This window comes from Dromiciops gliroides, chromosome 4 (assembly GCF_019393635.1).
Source record: "Dromiciops gliroides isolate mDroGli1 chromosome 4, mDroGli1.pri, whole genome shotgun sequence".
NCBI lineage: Eukaryota > Metazoa > Chordata > Mammalia > Microbiotheria > Microbiotheriidae > Dromiciops > Dromiciops gliroides.
Window position 1 is genome coordinate 348871395 of NC_057864.1, and position 22451 is coordinate 348893845.

At 37.3% G+C, this 22451-nt stretch overlaps 1 protein-coding gene and 1 pseudogene across 1 annotated transcript; both read left to right on the forward strand.

Annotated features, from left to right (window-relative positions):
- The first annotated feature begins 451 nt into the window (after positions 1–451).
- Positions 452–2677, forward strand: LOC122756308 (annotated as a pseudogene).
- A 1144-nt stretch (positions 2678–3821) lies between these two features.
- Positions 3822–21004, forward strand: RSPH4A (radial spoke head component 4A). The gene is made up of 6 exons (XM_044004988.1): positions 3822–4639; positions 6634–6865; positions 13234–13956; positions 15752–15911; positions 17913–18030; positions 18937–21004. The coding sequence occupies exons 1-6, from the start codon at positions 3918–3920 to the stop codon at positions 19187–19189; spliced, it is 2208 nt and encodes a 735-aa protein (XP_043860923.1). The 5' UTR covers positions 3822–3917; the 3' UTR covers positions 19190–21004.
- The last annotated feature ends 1447 nt before the right edge of the window (positions 21005–22451 follow it).

Genomic DNA, 22451 nt, shown 5'->3' on the forward strand with positions numbered 1-22451 from the left:
TAGTCTATTTGAACATCTTCCAGATGAAGAATTTTAGCAGGTTCTGAACCCAGTTGTTAGAAATGTGAAAAAAGAAATACATTCAATTAGTTCATAAAGAACAATAGATTAATGTCATTATAGATATAAATTCACTAGCCAAATTTCAATAAGAGACTTTAAATCAGATTGGATCAGATTGGAAAATGAGTACCATGATATACTTAACAGTGATGGAGTGCTGAGCAGGGCTTTTCATCCATTCCTTTTTGCCCCCTCACCCGCAAGTCAAGTGAACAAATATTTATAAAGAACATACTATGTACCAGGCAGTGTGGTAAGTATTGTAGATACAGAAAAAGGGGAAAAATCAGTCCAAACTCTTAAGAAGTTTACAGTAGGGTCCACTCAGCACAGCAGCAGTCCTCTTACTCCACAGCATTCAGCTATAGCCCCTGATGTCCCAGCAACCATGTTGAAGGGATCCAAAGTTAGCACTGATCTTGGCACCATTTATTTTCTATGTGGGAGTCTTCCAGTGTGGGAAAGTGCAAATCATTACAAATAACCAAGGAAACAAGACTTCCCCAAGCTACATAGCCTTTTTCAACATAGAATGTTTAATCAGTGATACTGCAAATAATTGAGTTGCAATGAACCCCACCAACACAGTTTTTGATGCCAAACATCTGATTGGCTGCAGATCTGATGATGCAGTTGTACAGTCACTGAAGCATTGAAGTTTCATGGGAATGAATGACTCAAGCAGGGCTAAAGTTCAAGTGGAGTACAAAGAAGAGACCAAAAGTTTCTATCCCAAAGAGGTATCTTTTATAGTCTTAACCAAGATGAAATAAATTTTAAAAGTTTACTTTGGGAAGATGGTCAGAAATGCTATTGTCACAGTACCAGCCTTCTTCAATGATTCCCAATGTCAGGCCACCAAAGATGTTGGAATCACTGCTGGTTTCAATTAACTTGGAATCATCAATGAGTTAACTGCTGTTGCTATTGCTTATGGCTTGGATAAAAAAGGCTGTGTTGATCGTTGACCTTGGAGGTGGCATTTTTTGATGTCTCCATTCTTACCATTCAGATGGCATCTTTGAAGCCAAGTCCACAGCTGAGGATACCTAGCTGTGTGGGGAGGACTCTGACAACCTCATGGTTAACCATTTCATTTCTGAGCTCAAGTGAAAGCACAAGAAGGACATCAGTAAGAACAAGAGGACTATCCACCATTCGTGCACTACTTATGAACATGCAAAGCACCCAGTACCCAGGACAGTATTAAGATTGACTTCCTCGGGGCAGCTAGGTGGCACAGTGGATAGAGCACTGGCCCTGGATTCAGGAGGACCTGAGTTCAAATCTGGCCTCAGACACTTGACACTTACTAGCTGTGTGACCCTGGGCAAGTCACTTAAGCCCAATTGCCTCACTTAAAAAAAAATTGACTTCCTCAATGAAGGTATTGACTTCTATACCTCTATCACCCATGCCTGTTTTGTTTTGTTTTTTCTGGGGCGGGGGTGTTGCAGGACAATGGGGGTTAAGTGACTTGCCCAAGGTCATACAGCTAGTGTCAAGTGTCTGAGTGCAGATTTGAACTCAGGTCCTTCTGAATCCAGGGCTGGGGTTTTATCCACTGCGCCACCTAGCTGCCCCCATGCCGGTTTTGAAGAGCTAACTGCTGACCTCTTTTGTGGCACACTGGACCCTGTAGAAAAAGGCCCTAAGGGATGCCAAGCTAGATAAATCACAGATTCATGATATCATCTTGTTGGGTGGTTCTACTTGAATCCCCCAAATCCAGAAGCTTCTATAAGATCTTCAATGGCAAGGAGCTCAACAAGTGTATCAGTCATGGGGAGGCTGTTGCCTGTATTCTGCCATCTTTTATGAATATAAATCTGAGAATGTGCAGGACTTGCTGCTATTGGAAGTCATTTTTTCTCTTGTTATTGAAACTCCTGGTGGGGTTATGACAGTTCTTATCAAATACAATAGCATCATCCCCACCAAGCAGATGCAGATCATTATCATCTACTGAGATAACCAGTCAGGTGTACTTATTCAGGTTTATGAAAATGAGAGAGAAATGAAAACAGATAACAACCTCCTTGGCAAGTTTGAGCTCAGAAGAATCCCTGTGGCCTCCAGGGGTGTTCTTCTGATTGAAGTAACATTTGACATTGGTGCAAATGGCAACCTCAATGTTTCTTCTGTAGATAAAAGCACAGACAAGGAAAGTAAGATCATCATTACCAATGATAAAGGTCATCTGAGCAAAGAAGACATTCAACATATGGTCCAGGAGGCTGAGAAATACAAAACTGAAGATGACAAGCAAAGAGAGAAAGCATTTTCCAAGAATTCTCTTGAATCTTATGCTTTCATATTGAAGACTACCATAGAGGATGAGAAATTCCAAAGCAAAATTGGTAATGAAGACAAACAGAAGATCCTTGACAAATGTAATGAAATAATCAATTGTCTGGATAAGAACCAGATATCTGAGAAGGAAGCATTTTAGCATCAGCAGAAAAAAATGGAGAAGGTCTGCAACCCCATTATTACAAGCTATACCAGAATACATGGGGGGCATGCAAGTAGGCATGCTTTGTGGGTTCACAAGGGCGGAGCAGCCCCATCTGGAGGTGCTTTTTCTGGATCCACCATTGAAGAAGTCAACTAAATACACCAGAAGAAAGAGCATTTCACACAACTTCCCCAAAATTGAAGGACCCAGGTTTATACTCAAGGCAGTGGCAATTTAAAAGTAACATTTAAGCTACTGTGTAAATGTGGGAATTCTGAACATTTGAATGTGTGTGTGTGTGTGTGTGTGTCTGTGTGTGTGTGTGTGTGTGGAGAGAGAGAAATATTGCACTTTATTATAAGTACTGTAAACAAGAGGAAATGCAATGCTTATCCTGGAGAATAAAATCAATTTAAAATTAGAACCATAAAAAAGCCCAAAAGAAGTTTATAATATAATGGAGACAATATGCAAATAACTGTGTACAAACAAGCTAAATGCAAAATAAATTATAGATAATTGATAGAAAGAAGGTATTGGAATTAGGGGAGATTGAAAAAGGCTTTTGCAGGAGATGTTATTTTTATCTGAGACTTGAAGGAGGTCAGGAAGGCCAAGAAATGAAGATGAGAAGAGAGAATACCAGCCATGGGGGACAACCAGTGAAAATGCCTGGAGTCAGGAGATGGAATATGGTGTATGAGGAACAGAAAGGAGGTCAATGTCACTCTACATGGTGGTGGTAAGCAGGAAAGTAAGCTTTTAAGAAGACTAGAAAGATATGGTTATGAAGAACTTTGAACACCAGAGCATTTTATATTTGATCCTGGAGGTAATAGCGCACCACTGGAGTTAATTGAAGAGGGAGGGATGACATATAAGATCTACAATTTGGATGGAACAATTTGACAGTTAAATGGAGAATGCACCTGAGTTAGGAGAATTTTGAGGCAGGGATAGCAGCCAGAAGCCTATTTTAATAGTCCTCCACCAACTTTGATCCATCTCCCAAACACAGTCGATTCGGATGCACCAGTAACGTCCCCCAAGGGACAGAGTCCAATCGTCTTTCTTCTGGGCAGTACCTATCGGTTATTTAAGATATGCAGTTGGTTGACTTGGTGAAAAGGGCAGGACCACGATCAAATCACCACTGCAGTTCCCCAGGCCCCACCCTCTAACCCCGCCCATCCCCGCCCACCCCTTCACCAGTCTAAGCAAAGTTGCGCTGGTGTTTGCCTTAGAGACGCCCCGCCCCTCCTCCTAAGGGGTTGCTACGGAAACGGGTCCCCAAGCCGCTTGAGTCCCTGGAGCCCCTTGTCCTGCCGCCCCTGGCTCACACCTTCATACAAAGCCCGTACCCACAAGTCCACGTCTGCTATCTCCCGCAAAAACTATGGAAGTCTCTGCTTCCCCCAAGCCCGAGGAGTCCCATGAGGAAGAGGAGCAAGAAAAGCAAGGGGAGGGAGCCAGGGAAGGTGAGCAGCCTAGGAAAGTTGCTCCACCTTCTTCGTCCCCTCAGGACTCCGAATCCAAGGAAGCTGACCCTCTTGAGGAGCAAAAGGGACCGGCGCCCGAACCCCAGCCCAGCGATGGTACCCTGCCTCAGAGCCCCGGATCTGGAGGGAGAGATCTTGGAGCTTCTCCAGCAGAGCCAGACACTACAGTTAGTCCTCCCCCTTCAGAACCAGGTTCGGAAGGTCCTCCACAGCTGAGACCAGATCCACAGGACCTTGTTCCATCTGCCACTCCTGAACATGACATTCATGAAACTTCCGAGGCTGGTGAGCCTCATCCCGGCCGTTTAGAACAAGTTCCTCATGAAAGGGAATCAACTCCTTACTTACCACGAACAGAGGAGTCCCCCTCTTACCTTTCCCAACAACCCCAGTACCTGCCGCAGGCCCTGAATCAGAACTTCAATCGATCAGAACACAAACCAGAATCGGACATTTTTCATCGTGATGAATCCAGCAGTAACTCTGATCTCAATCAGTCAGAACTTGGGCTGAATCAAAAGGGTACACTTGAACCTCCGGCACCTAATAAGCTAGAGATTGCAGCCCAGAATGCTAAGGCATATCTGCTGAAGAAAAGTAGCAAATCGGGCCTAAATCTGTGAGTCGAGAGAGAGAGAGAGAGAGAGAGAGAGAGAGAGAGAGAGAGAGAGAGAGAGAGAGAGAGAGAGAGAGAGAGAGAACGATGTTGACTGAGAAAAAGAGGAATATAACTAAGTAGTTGAGTGTGTATATATGGGTGTGTGTCTCCAGAAGAGTCATATTAGTAAAGAAAGTGACTTGAAAAGAAAATATCATGGAAGCCCAGGATGTGTTGAATGGTGATCTGGCTAGTAGCTTGATGAAGTCCAGGCACATAGTAATAACATTTCTTTCTGTAAATTAATGGTTCTCAATTATGTATACCAATCCACAAACATTTTGCTGAATGCCTGGTTGTTTTTATGTGTAGTGAGTTGGATTTGGCTACTTAAATATCAGACAGTAGTAGTAAAATAGCTCATTTTGCTTATAAAGGATATTCTATATTTTTACAGTTTCAAAAAAATTGGTAAAATAGTTAAAATGTTACTTCTACTTTTATTTAGAGCTGGAATTTGTTTAAGCCAGAGAGTTACTATTATTAAAATTAATTATCAATAGTTTTCCTTTTCCATAAATTTTTATAAGTTTTTAAAAAGTTCTCTTAGTCATAAAAATATGTTCCAGGAAACAAGAAAAAGGCAGAACTAAAGACTGACTAATAACATAGAAGGAAAATTATTCACATTTAAAAGTGAATTTAAGCTTATCCTCAAAATAAGCATCTTGATAAACGTGAGTGAAAATTATGCGAGTTTTTATATGTAAAAACTGCACAAAAAGGTGAGTACTACCTATAAAATATTGAACATGTGCATACAATATATGTATGTTTATGAAACATCAAAATCAATGGAATACAAACTCTTTGAGGTTAGGATCTGTTTCATTTTTGTCTCTGAATCCCAGTGCCTAATACAGTGTCTAGCACATGGTAAGTTTTTAAGTAATTATGGATTAATGAAAATCCAACTTGCTTATTGGTGTCCCCTTGTATATGAGAATAATGTACTCTTTAGTCTTGAGACCTATTCCAGATATGCAGACTTTTCTTGATTTAAGTTTATTAACATAAATGTGCCAAAGCATAAAATAATAACAACCAGTATAAATAGGAAAGTAGTTCATTAATAAGCAATATGGTCCTTACTATACTTTGTGAAGAAATATACTGAGAGTGGATCTGTACAAAATATTTTTAAAGTCTCTGCTTGGGGCAGCTAGATGGTACAGTGGATAAAGCATGGGCCCTGGATTCAGGAGGACCTGAGTTCAAATGCGGCCTCAGACACTTGACACTTACTAGCTGTATGACCCTGGGCAAGTCACTTAACCCTCATTGTCTCACTAATAATAATAATAATAATAATCCAGGTGTGAGGTGATGAAAGTCTTCCCTAGAGTCATGACAAGGTCAGAGGAGAGAAGAGGGCATATTTAAGAGATGTTGCAAAGTTAATATCAACAGGCCTTGGCAACAGATTGGATATGTGGGAGTGAAGAGTCAAAGATGACTCCTAAATTATGAGCCTGAGGGACTGAAATGATGGCATTACCCTCTATAGTAATAGGGAAGGTAGGAGTAGTGGGGAGGATTTAGGGGGAAAGATAATGAGTTCACTGTTTGATATGTTGAGTTTAAGATGTCTATGGCATATCTGGCTTGAAATGACTGGCAATCGGAGATGAGAGATTGGGGTCAGCAGAGAGATTGGGACATCAGCATAGAGATGGTAATTAAATCCATGGGAGCTAAAGTAGTATAGAGGGAGCAGTGAAGATGGCCCAGGGCAGACCCTGTGGCACCTATGTCAAGGTGCCTTCTCCCTCTGAAAGTGCTAGTGACATTCTGAGGAGACAGAAGGTGTCTTTAGTGTATAAGCAATTAATGTCTCAGTAAGTCTGAAAGTTTTCAAGCTCTTTGAGTGCCTGAATCTTTGCAATTTCATCAGTTTTATTTGCTACACTTTGAAAGTCTGATGCCTTTTTCTGGAATTTTCTCTCTTTGGGTAGATACGATCATCTTTGTAAGATACTGACTAGAATTTTAGATGAACGTCCTGAAAATGTTGTTGACATCATTGAAAATATCAGTCAAGATGTGAAGAAGGCTCATTTTAATAAGAAATTGGACACACTTCAAGATGAATATGAGGTACCTTTGGCATATGAAATAGCAGAGAAGCAAAAGGCACTTTTTCTCCAAGGGAATTTAGAAGGTGATCAAGAACAGGAAGATGAAATAGTAAGTCATGATGCTCAATTTTTAAATTTAAAATTCATACCTTCTTATTTCATAGTTCTCTACAAACTATTTTTTACCTTTGCCTTTGTCAAGTATTCTTCAAGTAGCTTTTTCCAACTTACCTCACCTAACACTGATCATTCCTTTGCTGTGGATTTCCCATCAAACTTGTAAAGTTGTACCTCAGCATTTAAAGTTTTCTAGAGTCTCTTTATATTTTTGTCTTATCCACTTAAATGTATTTCTAAACTCTTTTGTGGAAGAGGACAAAAGCAGCATGGTATAGTAAATAAAGAGCTGGCCTTGAAACCAAGAAACCTAGAGACTTGTGATCCTGGGCAAGTAATTTAACCTGTTAGTGCTCTGTAATACTGTAACTCTGTAAGACTATAAGTTGTAAAGGAGGCCCCAAACTATTGGGATGGGGGAGAGGGGGGAGGAGATTCCTTAACTGGGAAGTCCCTATATCAATTAAATCAGAAGTCCAGTTCCTATCCCTGTGACAGGGACAATATTTGGGGTATTTTATGTAAAAATACATCACATATATACATACACACATAAATATCCATCCATCCATCCATATATATACATATACATATACATATATATATATACATATATATACATATATATATATACATATATATATACATATACATATACATATACATATACATATATATATATATATATATATATATATATATATATACTAGGAAGTTGTTATTTTTCAGGCATTTCAGTCTTGTCCAACTCTTCATGGCCCCATTTGGGATTTTCTGGGCAAAGATATTGGAGTAGTTTTCCATTTCCTTCTCTAGCTCATTTTATAGATGAAGAAACAGACAAACAGGGTTAAGTGACTTGCCTGAGTGTCTGAGGTGAGATTTGAACTCAAGTCTTCCTAACTTTGGGTCTAGTGGCTCTCCACTAGGATGCCTAGCTCTCCTCCAAATAGAAGTGAAATAGTTTAATGGAAGAAACCCAAATGTGATGAATTTGAGCCCAAGTTCTACCACTTGTCAACATATAACTTTGTACAGGTCAGTCAATTATTTTCTAAACATTTATTAGGCATGTACTATGTGCCAGGCATTATGCTAAGCTCTAGAGATACAAAAAGAGGCAATGGGCCTTAGTTTCTTTGTCTGGAAAGGAGATGTAGTGCTTATGCTACCTACTTATAGGGTTATCAGAGAGATCAAATAAGGAATGAAACAATATGAAAGTACTTCATAAACTGTAAAAGCGTTATATAAATGTTACTATTTTAGTCAATGCCTAATTAAATGTTTATTGTATGAACAAATGCAAATCTGCATGAACAATATATTGTATGAACAAATGAAAGTCTGCCTTTAAATGGTTGCCTTTACTTGAGCTGTCCTTTGAGTCCTTACCCAGACTGGCTTTCTTATATTATTCTTTCTTTATACAAATTGTTAAGAGATGAAAATGTGAGATGATTCAGGAAGGGCTGACAAGACAGTGGAAAAATGAGATCTTTCTTGCACATGCTCTAAGAATCTGTGAATGATTTTCCCACATCAGAATAAGCCAGTATCATAGGTAAGGACAGGATACTGCAACTATTGAATACATGTTTTAGAAATTTCTGATGTGTACATTTCCAAATAGAATCCATTATTCTGTTTCCTGGCTGCCAGTTTAGTGTGCACTTATTATTCTGATTCTCAGATGCTTCGGTAGTAAGCTTCAATGGCATTATTCTTAGATGCCACCTTGAGCCCATCTCTTTGTTTGTAAATTTACTAGTTTAAGTAGATGCTACCCTATAAGAATAAAAATGTCATTTATTTTCCTGGCCCTGTGGCTAACTTGAATCTTTATTTAGGAAGTTTAACCAGGGGGTAGGAAGTCTACAGAATTGCAAGGTGCTTGTGGATAGATTTCAGGAGTCCACAAATTTGAATGGGGAGAAATATACCTTTATTTTCACTAACCTTTCATCAAAATTTAAAATTTACTTCAGTTATTTAAAAACATGATTCTGAGAAGGGTTTGGTTCATAGACTTCACCAGACTGACAAAAGAGTCCCTGACACATAAAAAGATTTAAAATCCCTGAGTCAGATAATTCCTCTCTTCACACCCTTCTTTAATAACAATTCACCACATCAATCTTAGTTAATTTCTGATTAAACCTTTGGCATTATCATATGGAATGTTCACTCATTTTTTTTGAAGAACAACATTTAAGTAATCTGTAATTTTCTCTAGTTCTGCTATAAAGTATCTTGAAGGATCAATGCCAAAGATATTATAAGTGAGGCAGCATTTATCAGAAGATTCATTTGGAGGGTCACCAAATCAACATCCTTAGAGGGTTCAGGATGAACTAGCCTTATATATAATTCTCAATAGTGAATTTCCAGTTAGCATATTTGTATATAATATATATTTTAGTGGGAAAAAAGATGGATTTGTGATTCCACTGGTACTGGGAAGCCCTGTTTAATGCCCTGTACCTTGTCTGTAATTTGTAGTTTGAGAAAACTGAATGGGATACTGAGAAGTTAAGAAATTTGTCCAAGGTCACATAGGGAGTTTTTGTCAGAGATAAGACTTGAATCCAGGTCTTCTTGACTCCCAGGTTGGTCTTCTATTCATTATACTCTGCCTCCTCTCCTACAACAATTATTCTTTATGTTTATATTACAATAGAGATTACAAAGTACTTTCACATATTGAATCTTTTAAAATCTTCATTATAATTCAATGCAATAGGTAGGCAATATTATTAACTGTGATGTTTAAAATCTATATTGTGTGATTGCCTTAAATTAGAAGCTTCAGCACCAGTTTTTGGGCATTAAACATTTATTAAAGCATACAGATATTTACAAGGAGTTCAGAAAGTTAAGAAAAAGAAGTCCTACCTAGCCTAGAGTTCCAGCCTGGTTGGGTTCTTCCTGAAGTCCTCCTCCACGAGCCTGCTTTAATCAGGAACTCTCTGGCAAGCTGATTGTGGAAGCTTTTTATAGGTCTGGAACAGAGGCAGTCCTTACACACTGCTTCAAGCTGATTGGTTGGTGTCATCCAAATCCATTGGTTTTGAAGGTGTTCTCAAGTTGAGTTCACAATCTAGCTTCTGAGAACAATACCTTCTTAAGGAATAGCCAGGTGTGATTACAATCCAGTTAACTTAAAGTAGGCTAAACAGGAGTCGATCACTCTCACTTGATTCAATCAGTTTAGATTAATCTCCAGGTGGGTCTTTGAGTATCTGCTAAATCCCATTATTTCATCACATATCCTTATTACACAGGTGAAGAAATTGAGATGAAGGTTGTGACTGAGTTAAGTTCATATGACTAGTAGATGGCAACACTAGAAATTGAATCAGTCTGTTCCTTCTTGCTCTACATCTTTGGTGAAGATTCTAGAGCTTCAATCTCCAATATTCCTTCCATTAAATCATGATGTTGGGATGTTTATTGTAGGCAATCTTCAAATCTAAATACTATTATTACTTCCTTTGTCTCCTCTCTATACCTACTCGATACAATTGCTTTGGGCTCTATCCCAGAAATAATTAATAACAATATGTAATCAATCAACAGACATTTATTAACAACTTACTATGTGCCAGGTACAGAGCTAAGTCCTGACCATATGCTATGTGTTTGGCATAAATAAAGATTATATGTGTATATGTGTGTGTGTGTGTGTATACATACACATATGTATGACAGTTTACAGGGAATGTTAAGGAGTACCAGAAGTATTTATTAAATCTCAGGCCACACTGGACAGCAGCAAACTAAACCAGACTCATGGGTTCATTAGTACCTAGGTAAATATTAAGTAGTTATTATGAAGGGGCAGCTAGGTGGCGCAGTGGATAAAGCACCGGCCCTGGAGTCAGGAGTACCTGAGTTCAAATCCGGCCTCAGACACTTGACACTTACTAGCTGTGTGACCCTGGGCAAGTCACTTAACCCCCATTGCCCCGTAAAAAAAAAAAAAAGTAATTATTATGTCCCGAACACTCTACTATGTTTTTTGGAAAGTACAAAATAAATATAAGACAAAATTTTGGTGACAAGTGGTTTATAATATAACTAAATTGAGATTAGAAATATATGAATAAAATGATGAGAGAAAAATAAATTATTAAATTTCTAAATTGTAGAGTATGGACATTTAGCAAAAGATAATGACACAATTATTAATTGTGAGGTACATAGTACATGCAAAAAAGTTAGAAGAGATCAATATAGATTAGAATCATTAGGCTTCATGAAGAAAGAACACAGTATCAGCTTGACCATAAAGGAAGAGTAGAATGAATATAGATAAAGAAAAGCAAAGTACATTCCAGGTTGGGGAAAGATCATGAGCAAGACACAAAGGCAAGAATAAACATAGTATGTGCGGGGCAGGGGCACACACAAGGACCAGAGAGGCAAGGGAGAGTATAAAGAGACTGGCTTCATCAGAATAGAAAGAGTACAAAGCTGTGTTAGGTAAAGCGGTGTCCAATTTTGGAGGTCCTTGGATGCCAAACTTCATCTGATGATGATTTTCATTCCTTTATTTAATAACAACTTATAGAATGTCTTCTAGTACTTTGAAGGATACAAAAAAGGAATAACCACTAATGTAGTTGTAGATTTGAAGTAGTTGAATGATTGAACCCAAAGAGTAGTCATCGAATCATAGATTTTCAGAGAGCTAGTCCTACCAGCACTTTATTGGGAATTGTCACTACAACGGTCCCTTCCTTCCTTCCTTCCTTCCTTCCTTCCTTCCTTCCTTCCTTCCTTCCTTCCTTCCTTCCTTCCTTCCTTCCTTCCTTCCTTCCTTCCTCCCTCCCTCCCTCCCTCCCTCCCTCTCTTTCTTTCTTTCTTTTTCTTTCCTCTTCCTCCTACTCTTCCTATTCTTTTTTTGACTCTTTATTTCACCTAGGCTAGAAATGCAGGAGCCATAATTGGGGACCTGATCCAAATTCTGGACAGTATTGAAGTTTTAGCCTGTATCATTTTCCCAACCTGGGCCAGTTTGCCCCTCCGAAACAGCCTAGTGGTTCCACATTGCCAGAGACTCACCATGTTAGTGTCAAATTTGTTGCAGACACCTGATCATCTTTAGCCCTACTGCAGCTCAGAACTCACAACTCAAAGGGATTCACCAGCCTCAGCCTCCTCTAGAATCAAGGATTATTATGGCACAAGGGTATGGTACCATGCCCAGCCATGAGAGACTTTTTAAATGCTTTCTTGAAATCTAGATGTGCTGTGTCTATGATATCCCTTTGAATGTTGTCAAAGAAGGGAATGAAGTTAGTTTGGTATGATCTATTTATTAATGGATCAATAAGTACAAAGTGTACATTGATAGAGGAAGTTCCTCACCAGGACTTCTAGATGAAATCACAGGTTCAGTCCAGATAAAATGTAAGATGATAAATCTGGGTCTGTCATCTGAGGACCAATCTATAAATATAAAAAGGCTTATCACCAGCTTGGTCACAAGTTGATGAATTTTTCATCCATAGCCACTCACAAAGACTATTAAGTATAAAAGGGTTGTATCTCTGGTCCCTGCAAGGGAATACCTATAATAAATGAAACAGAGATCCTTGAAATATTAAAGTAAGTATAAGATGATAGGATAAAAGTCCCATATGTAAGTAATAAAAAAGGAAATAAAACTGGAATAATAAAGGTGTTATTGAGCCAAAGAATCATCCCTAAAGGATGATACTGAGCTGGGTCTTAAAAGAATAGAGAAAATAACCTGGTGGAGAGGTTGGAGGAACAGCATTGCAGTTATGAGCAATAACATAACAAAGGTATTGTGACTGGAATTAGTAAAGCATTCAAAGGAATACAGGTGAAGAAAGGAATGCAAATAGAATCACTTGTATTCAGAGGTGTATGGGAGCTAGTTATATCTGCTTGTGAGAGATGATTGCTCAATTTTCAGCATGAGCATATCACCTTAGTAACTGACAATTGCTATAAATCAGGACTTGGTTTCTAGTTCTGTTGATTGCAAAGACTTAAAAAATGTTGATAATATAGATTAAATTGAAAAGTGTATGTGCATACATTTCCCCACCAGAGACCTTTGTTGTTAAACATTTATCAGCATACCCCTGTATTTGCTCTATAAACATTGGTTGGGTTCAGCAGTAAAAGGTACAAGAAATGAAGTTATTATCAGACTGGAAGACTGGTACCTGTAGGCCAATAATACTGATAATAATAATTAATAGTAATAATAATAGACATTCACATAACACGTTAAGGTTTGCAAAATGCCTTACATCCATTATTTGAGTCTCACAGCACCCCTGCTTGTATCTTACATTCTAACTAATATATTTCTTTCTTAAGGCCGAAAGCCCTCTTCCAAATGTAATGGAATCAGCTTTCTATTTTGAACAAGCTGGAGTTGGTTTGAGTACAGATGAAACCTACCGCATTTTTCTGGCCCTCAAACAGCTTACTGACATACAACCAGTACACACATGCCGCTTCTGGGGGAAAATCTTGGGTCTAGAGATGAATTATATTGTGGCTGAAGTGGAATTCCGTGAAGGGGAGGATGAAGAGGAGATAGAAGAGGAAGATATCATTGAAGAAAGTGAGGCTGATGAAGATGAGGAAGATGAATTACCTAAGTCTTCTTACAAGGGCCCACAAGTGATACCAAAAGAAGAAAACAGAACAGGTGCCAACAAATATACCTACTTTGTGTGCAATGAGCCAGGAAGGCCTTGGGTAAGGTTACCATCAGTGACACCTGCACAAATTGTTATTGCAAGGAAAATCAAGAAATTTTTCACTGGGCGATTAGATGCCCCTATCATGAGTTATCCCCCCTTTCCAGGAAATGAGAGTAATTACTTGAGGGCACAAATTGCTCGAATTTCAGCAGGAACTCACATTAGCCCTCTAGGTTTCTATCATTTTGGAGAAGAAGGTGAAGAGGAGGAAGAAGTAGAAGGTGGACGGGATAATTGTGAGAAGAATCCTGATTTCGAAGGCATCCAAGTCACTGAGCTAGTAGAATCCCTGTCCAACTGGGTTCATCATGTGCAACATATTCTACCTCAGGTATGTTCCCTGCAGTTCTCAATCTATCAATCAATCATTATTTATTTAATTTCTATTGTGTGGGAGACAAGTATAAGACAATAGTCCCTTTCCTTGAGTTTTAGTTTAGCAAAAGAGATAAAGACACAAAAATAGCAACTATAAATACAAAGTCAGAATGCCAAATAAATGGTATCAGTTTGAGATTTTCAAATTGGGTAAGAGGGAGGGAAATAAGCATTTATTAAGTAACTACTATGTTCCAGGCACTGTGCTAAGTGTTTTATAAATATTATCTCATTTGATTTTCTCTCCCTGAGAGAGAGATTATTATTATCCCCACTCTACAGTTGAGAAAACTAAGGAAGACAGAAGTCTAGGTTCACACAGCTAGGAAGTCTGAGACTCAGATTTGAATTCAGTTCTTCTCAACTGCAGGCCCTATCCATTGTGCCATGTAGCTGCTAGTGTTCTTTGAGCTACTTCAAATAAAGTAGGATTTAGGTGAGTTTGTGAAATTATTTGTTTTCATAGATTAAATATATGTAAGCATATTATTTTAAGGATCTTGTTCTTTTTCTTCAAATCACAAATCCTATTTCAGCATTGTGGCACACTTATTCCCAAGTATATTCAAAGACTATGTCAGAGAGCATATCATGATTGCCATTTGTATGTTGAAGACATACTACAATTATTTTAGCATAACCCACACAATGAAAAACATGAAAAAGATAAAGAACATAAAAGATGAGAAACTATAGCCTTCACTATAGCTATCCCCATTTTGTCTTGTCTCATGTCATGTCGTTTTTTCTCATCTCTTCTCATTTATTCTCTTCTCTTTTTCTCTTCCTCTCCTTTGTTTTTTTTTTCTCTCCCCCACTTTTCCCTCTCTCTCCTCTTTTTCATTTTATCAGGGTAGGGGATTCCACATGGAGAAATTACATCAACTAATTAAAGATTGGCACCTATTCTGCAACACATTTTTTGTAGAGTTCACTGGGGTGCTAAGATTTTAAGTGGCTGATTATCTAGAGTCACATAGCCAGGAGATACAAGAGTCAGAACATACCTTCGACACATTATAAATGTATTGTCTTAATATTTACTCATTTATTATTATTTTATTTCTAATGCTTTCTTCACATAGATCACTGATGATAGAATGGTTAAAATATAGGGTATCCCAAAAGTCACATAAATGTGTAATATATACATATACATATAAGATGTGTACATATGCATATACATTTAGTGTATGGATATTATGTACACATACATGTATAATATAATATATGCACATAAAACATACATACACTAAGATTTGGGAATTAACATACACACAGACAGATACACACACATTCCTTGATTTAAGGAGGTTTAAAAAATCCCTGTATAATTATAATAATAATAGAAAAAATGGATAAAATCTATTTTTGTTTAAGTTATCTGCATAGTTGAATACAATCCCTTTTCAAAGTATGGTTTTTACTAGAATTATCATAATTTAACTAGATCTGTTTTAACATAAGCTACTTTGTGATGCAGTGGAAATAATATTGGACTTCCCATTGAAAACTTTGAGCTCTAGCTCCAGCTCTTACTAGTTATGTGATGACCAACAAGTCATGGCTCATTGAGTCTCCAGTTTCCTTATCTGAAAAAAAGGAATAATAAAATTCCTGTACAGAGTTGTTATGAGGAAAATACTTTATAAACTCCAAAATGTATCATAATAGTTGTGAATTATTATAATGGAGCTGCTATACATAGATTGAAGATTCTCATTAGCCTTCTAATTTTTAATACTTAGGGCCGGTGTAACTGGTTTAACCCCATACCAACAAATGAAGTGGGGGAAGAAGAAGAGGAGGAAGTTGAAGATGAAGAAGTAGAAGAAAAAAAAGAGGAACCAGATAATATAGAACAAGAATTGGGGCCACCTCTTTTGACTCCAATATCTGAAGATTTGGGTATTTATATATATACATTGGTTCATCATAAAAAACACTATAAAATATCTAGAATCTATACACACATGTATATGTAAATGTGCAGACATGTACATGTGTATGTATATACACACATCAATACACATCTACATACACATGTATATATACACACACAAACACAAAGGGACATTAGCCTTTGAAAAGTGATGTGCCAGGGTTCTGACCTCTTTTCTTGTTGGAGCCAAGGTAAAGTAGAAAGAGCACTGCATCTAGAATTAGGTAATCTGGATGTGAAACCTTTCTCTGACACTTATTAACTGTATAACCTTAGAAAGGTTATTTAATTTCTTTGGAACTACTCAGTTTCTTCACCTGAAAAATGGAGAGTAATCGCCTCACCTACCTCAAAGGGTAGTTGCATAGCTTAAATGAAATAATGGATGTAAAGTATTTTAAAGTGACCATAAGGCACTACATAATTTTTAGTTATTATAATTTTTCTTCTGAGGTATCTGGGCTACAACAGGAGATTGGAATGCAGCAAAGCTTTGTTGACTGATAACTGATTGGAATCATTTTAGTACATTGAAAAAGTTGTATTAGCTATGGTTCTCATAATTGTCTCACATTGATGAGAATTGGCCCATACATACGCCACAGGTTGTCAACTCAATAAATATGGAATACATATACATATTTACATACAGCATTACCTTAGTTCAGACTCCTAGGACTTCTTCCCTATACTACTGCAATAACCTCCTAATTGGTTTTCCTGGCTCGTCTCTCCCCTTCCATCATCTACACTATTGCCAATTTTCTGCTCAGTAAACTCTTGTGGCTTTCTATTACCTCTAAGATCAAATACAAACTCCTCTGCTTAGCATCAAAAACTCTTCAGAACTAGGCTCCAACCTCCCTTTCAAGGCTTGGCCTTCTGCTGTTCCATAGACACATTATTCCATCTTCCATCTCTGTGGCTTTGTAGTCTGTACTTCATGCCTTTAATAGCACTCCTTTCCCTCTCCCTCTTGGAATTCAAACTTTTCTTCAAGTATCAGTTCAGATGACACCTCCAACATGAAGCCTTTCCTGACCTTTCGTTGGCTGTTATCACCACCCTCCTCCCCATGCCCACCCCCAAAATCTCATATTTACTTTATATATACACCCATACAGGTACGTGTATCTTCCCTGATGGGATGTAAGCTCTCTAAGTACAGGGACTTTACATCCTCCACATCTTGGTACAATACCTGGCACATAGTAGACACTTAATAAATGTTATTGGTTGATTCATAATACTGACATTTTCTAACACCTTTCTCATAATTTTAATATTTATTCTTCCTTTGTTTTTGTTTCATTACTACTTTAATGTAGATTTGGAGGCAGTAACTCTTGCTTTTTTTTTTTTTTAGTGAGGCAATTGGGGTTAAGTGACTTGCCCATGGTCACACAGCTAGTTAAGTGTCAAGTGCCTGAGGCCGGATTTGAACTCAGGTACTCCTGACTCCAGGGCCAGTGCTCTATCCACTGTGTCATCTAGCTGCCCCCTTGCTTTCTTTTGCTGGACTTTACCTTTAGCTTCTGATCTAATGTGTTAAGCCATTGCTCTGTCTCATCTTTTTGCCTCATGTGTTTTAGCAGATTTACAAAAAATGAGATGTTAGACCTAACCATACTGTATATCCTACATGTGCCTAAAAGTTAAAAACAACTGGGGGGAGGGGTCGGGAAGTGCAGAACTATGATTTCTTGCGTATAGAGAACTAATTATATGGAAACTCTCCTCAACAATGTTAATAGCAAATTGTCTTTAACTTATGATCTTAGATGGGTACCTGCAGAACCGAGAGCATAAGTAATTTGCCTAAAATTCACATAGCTAAGTAGATATCAGAGATAGAACTTTAGCCCAAGATTTCCTGACTCTAGGATTTGAGTTTTCTCTTTTTCCACTATCCAGTTTTGGCCTTTCATGGCTCAAAATTATCTATCTTATCTGTCTTTGGTTTATAGAAATTCAGAACACACCTCCTTGGACAGCTCAGCTATCTTCAAATTTGATTCCTCAATATGCTATTGCATTCCTTCGATCTAATCTTTGGCTTGGAGCATATGTTTTTTCTGATGGCAAGTAAGTACTCATTGCTATACAGTCATAGGATATCCTTTACTAATTCATAAAGATTTCACACAATAACCCAGATTCTCAAGAAAAACAAAACAATTTAGCAAGTTATCAGAATAATTCAATCATTTTCCTTTGTCACAGTCAACTTCTGAATGTATCAAGACCAAAGATTCTCTGCCTTGTCAAATTCTCTTGTTAATTGCCTTGGTTATTAACTTTATTTTTCTAGTGAAGAAAAATCTAAACAGTACTTAAATTAATTTACATCTAAGGGTTTTTTCTTTTTTCATGGACATGGGATGAAAGATCTATAATGGGTAAGTGAAGGCTCTGCTAATTTTAAAAAATTGTAGTTAAGATATAAATGAAGGGAATTATGGTCAAAAGGAGAATAAATGTCCTTTTCCTCAATATATCTTTACTACTCTTTCCTAATGACTTTACCGACACACAGCCAAGACTTTGAGAAGATTGATGGAATATTTCAGTTCAGCTAAGAGAATATTTAGCTAAATGAGCTCTTTAGACAACATTTAAGAGACATAAAAATATAAATGATAAACTGTATTTTGTCTACTAGGACTAGGTATTAAAAATACTGAAAAAAATTTAATATCTAGTCCTAGTTTTCCTGGGATTTCCTTGGTTCACAAAAAGCCCTTGTAAGTCATGTTCTAGGGACAATTATTAATAATATGGGTAGCCATCAACATTAGTACTTATAGTAAGGAAGTTTCTCCTAATAGGCTAGATCTTGAGGGACATTTCACTTCTACTACTTCTAACTGAAGTTTTTATTATAATCCAAGAAATGTGAATCTCTTCCATGTTTTGTTCATTGTTATAAAGTATTCAGGTTTTACTTTTTTCTTCTAAAATCTTATATGGTAATCATCCTTTTGTTTACAGAAAGTTTGAGAATCTTTACATAGGTTGGGGTCATAAATACAGTCCAGACAATTATACGCCTCCACTTCCACGACTTGTTCAACCAGAGTACCCCAGTGGAATAGAAATCATGGAGATGGGTGACCCCACTGTGCAGGAGGAGCAGTCTTTCCGGGTTGCCCAAGAGAAAGCTTTATTTGAATCTGAAAAAGTTGAAGAGACTGAAGAAGAAGATGAAGAAGATGAAGAAGATGAAGAAGATGAAGATGACTAATAAGAATGGAAAAATGAATCAGTACCTCATAAATGGGTTTTTGGAGATACATATGTGAGTGATAATAGCAACTAATCATGTTCAGGACTGCGGTTCCTTGAAGATTTGAAATTTGGGGTTTCATATATGAAGCTCTTTTAGGATTACAGATAGATATTTAAATGAGAAGATTAATATAGCAACATTGATACTTTATGTCATTATAAAATATGCTTAAAATTAGTAAGGGCAGTGTGGAATAGAAAATTAGGAAAAACCTTAGCTCGACTACCGTCTGTGTGATCTTTGACAAGTTGCTTAGCCTCTCTGTGTTTTCCCCACCCCTGACCCCCACCAACTATAAGTCCTAATTCTAAAAATGTATGATTCTAAGTTCAATTATGCTTTGGAAAGTGGTTAGTTTAGAGGTGTTGACATGAGTCATATTTTGTTTTGAGAAAAATGATTTTTTAAATTCTAAGTTTTGATATATTTATCCCAAGACATGCATAATATTATTGTTAACTATATGAAAGACACATGGCCCTCAACATTCCTTCATTACATGAGAAACAGAGATTTTGCCATTTCCTTCTCCTCCTTAGGAAAGTAAGTTGCACCTCTATGACTACTGACAATCCTATAGGTGTACTAATCCATTTTACAAACTCTGAGTTTCCAAACATTTGAATAAACATACTAACAGATTGCCATCAGAGAAGCCTCTATGATTTAGAGAACTACTATGACAAGTTCTGTTTGTGACAGCTGCTGTAACAAGCAGCAAATCTGGCTCCAGCCATGTGGCATGTTTTGGTTGGATCTATTAGAATAGCATATGGCAGTTCTGATGAAATTCTGTTAAAAATACTCAATTATGTTCTTCTTAACTTTTTAAAAGTATAAAGCATTTACTGGTCAGTGGCTTTACTGCTCAATAGACACATTTTTTTTTTTTATCAATCAGTTAGTATTCATTAAGCACTATGTGCCAATGTTAAGATACATAGAAAGGAAAAACAGCCCCTGCCCTCAAGTATATTTTAATGGGGGAACAACATGTTAATAAATGAATACATACAGAGTAGATGAAAAGCACCCTTAAAAAGGAAGGCAATCAACATAATTTTTTTACAAATTTATCTGCACTGAAAGCCTTCTAATTTATATAGTGCTTTACAGTTGACAAAACATTTCTACAAATATTATTAAATTGCATTCTTATAGCAAGGAAGAACATATATTATCCCCTATTTACGCATAAGAAAATATGGTGAAATTAAGTGATTTGTCTCACATGCTGTATCTTGAGAAAATGTGATATAGGAAGGAAATAGTGGAGGTGGAGCTCAAACCAAGACCTTGATTCTGAATCCACTGCCCCTTTTCTACTTTGAGTTTTGGTTTATGATTCTTTAACCTACTGTAAATGTTCCCGCAAACATTTGAACTCTATTGCCTCAACAATTGAACTCAACAATTACACAATCATTTTGCTCAGAGGTTAGGCTAAATCCAAGGTTCTGCTAGATAGAAGCAGGGACTATAAAGGAATCCAAGTCTCAACTCCTAGACTAGGGACCTCTCCACCACACTACCTCTTCAAATCTATGTATCAATACATTAAAACTAGTAAGCTTTATTAACTTAAGATTGCACTAAGACTTCTTGGAATACGTGGAACTTGATGGGTTTTATATTACTTTGTCTTATGTATGTGTAACAATTGGAGTGATGCCACCTGCTGGAGAGTTACTGTAGGAAAGCTCCACCATGAGGAGAAGGCATCTGAGGGCAAGCCATGTGGTTTGGAAGGTCAGTTCCCTGGCGTCAGGAAGTGACGTTTGCTCGTGGGTATTGTCTATCAAAGCTACCAGCCAATTAGCTTGGAGCTGTGTGTGTACACGTGTGGATGGGATGTTCCCAGTTTCACAGGAGGCTTGTGGGATGAAGAAGGGGCAAGGCTCTCTCTCTTTCGGGAGGACCTCAGGGGGGAGAGGAGCTAGAAATGCTGGTTCCCTGAGATAGATAGCTGTAGGCATCTAGGCCTCTTTCTCTCTCTTCACCAAATTCTTATTCTCCTTAATAAATGCTTTAAAGTCTAAACTCTTGCTAAAGCTTATAATTTATTGGCGACCACTCATTAGATAATTTTAGACAGACTAGCTAGAATTTTAGCAACTTTACATATGCTACTATGGAATGAAACCCTTCATATTTCTAAAGCTGATTTGAAGTTTGTTTCACATTTCAATTAACTGGACCAACTGTATGATTTGAGTAAAACTTTTTGTTGGATAGGCAGGAAAAAAAAAGGTAAACTCAGTATATACACTGAGAAGCAGTATTTTTATTTCAAATAAAATCTTTATCACCAGGCATGCTGGACAGAATGGAGAGTCCATTAGTTTTTTTTTTTTAATGGTTATGCTTTATAGTAGAATACCATAACACATATCGCTTGAGGATAGCTGGAAAAATGAGCATGAATACACTAAAACATGTAAAGATAGAAACTGATGGAAACATTTATTAAGCACCTACTATGTAGAAAAGCTGGACTTAAGATGGAAGCGATAAAAATGCAAATCTGAACCGAGGATGAACTGAATGGCAAAAGTTAGTAAAATCTAAAAATTTTAAATCATTTCTCTCTTCTTCTCAAGGAACTCTTTATGGGAGGCAGTTAGGAGGCACAGTAGATAAAGCACCAGCCCCACTGGATTCAGGAGGACCTGAGTTCAAATCCAGCCTCAGACACTTGACACTTAACTAGCTGTGTGACTCTGGGCAAGTTACTTAACCCTCATTGTCCTGCAAGGAAGAAAAAAAAGGAACTCTTTATTTTTGCACTTTCAGCTGAAAGAAAATGCAGGCTTTAACTGGCAGGGTGGTAGTAAGGAATAAATCACCTACATTTAGTCTGTTGGCTAAGATATGATTTAAAGGTAACTCAAGATTTTTGTTTCTATAACTGTCTTCCTGAGGCTAAATTTAATGAAGTACTAACTACTTTTTAAAATATTGGATTTTTATTGATTTCATATGCTTAGATGTTGCCTAGATTCCCTTCTGTATCTCTCTCCCTTCCAGAAAACCATCCCTTATAAGTTTTTTTTAAAGAGAAAGACAAAAAATCAGCATAATTGATCAACACATAAAAAAATGACATTATATGCAATATAATTCCACACTCATGTACTATCTCTGTAAAGGAGCAAAGACCAGTGTCTTTTCATCTCTTTGGGGTCCAAGCTTGCTTTTCTAACTATGTAACATTCAA

Bases quoted from the DNA above. Each gene is read 5' to 3' on its own strand.
- RSPH4A (XM_044004988.1), top strand. From the start codon at position 3,918: ATGGAAGTCTCTGCTTCCCCCAAGCCCGAGGAGTCCCATGAGGAAGAG. The intron at 6,866-13,233 runs GTAAGTCATGAT...TTCTTTCTTAAG, and splicing joins AAGAACAGGAAGATGAAATA to GCCGAAAGCCCTCTTCCAAA. The intron at 13,957-15,751 runs GTATGTTCCCTG...TTTAATACTTAG, and splicing joins TGCAACATATTCTACCTCAG to GGCCGGTGTAACTGGTTTAA.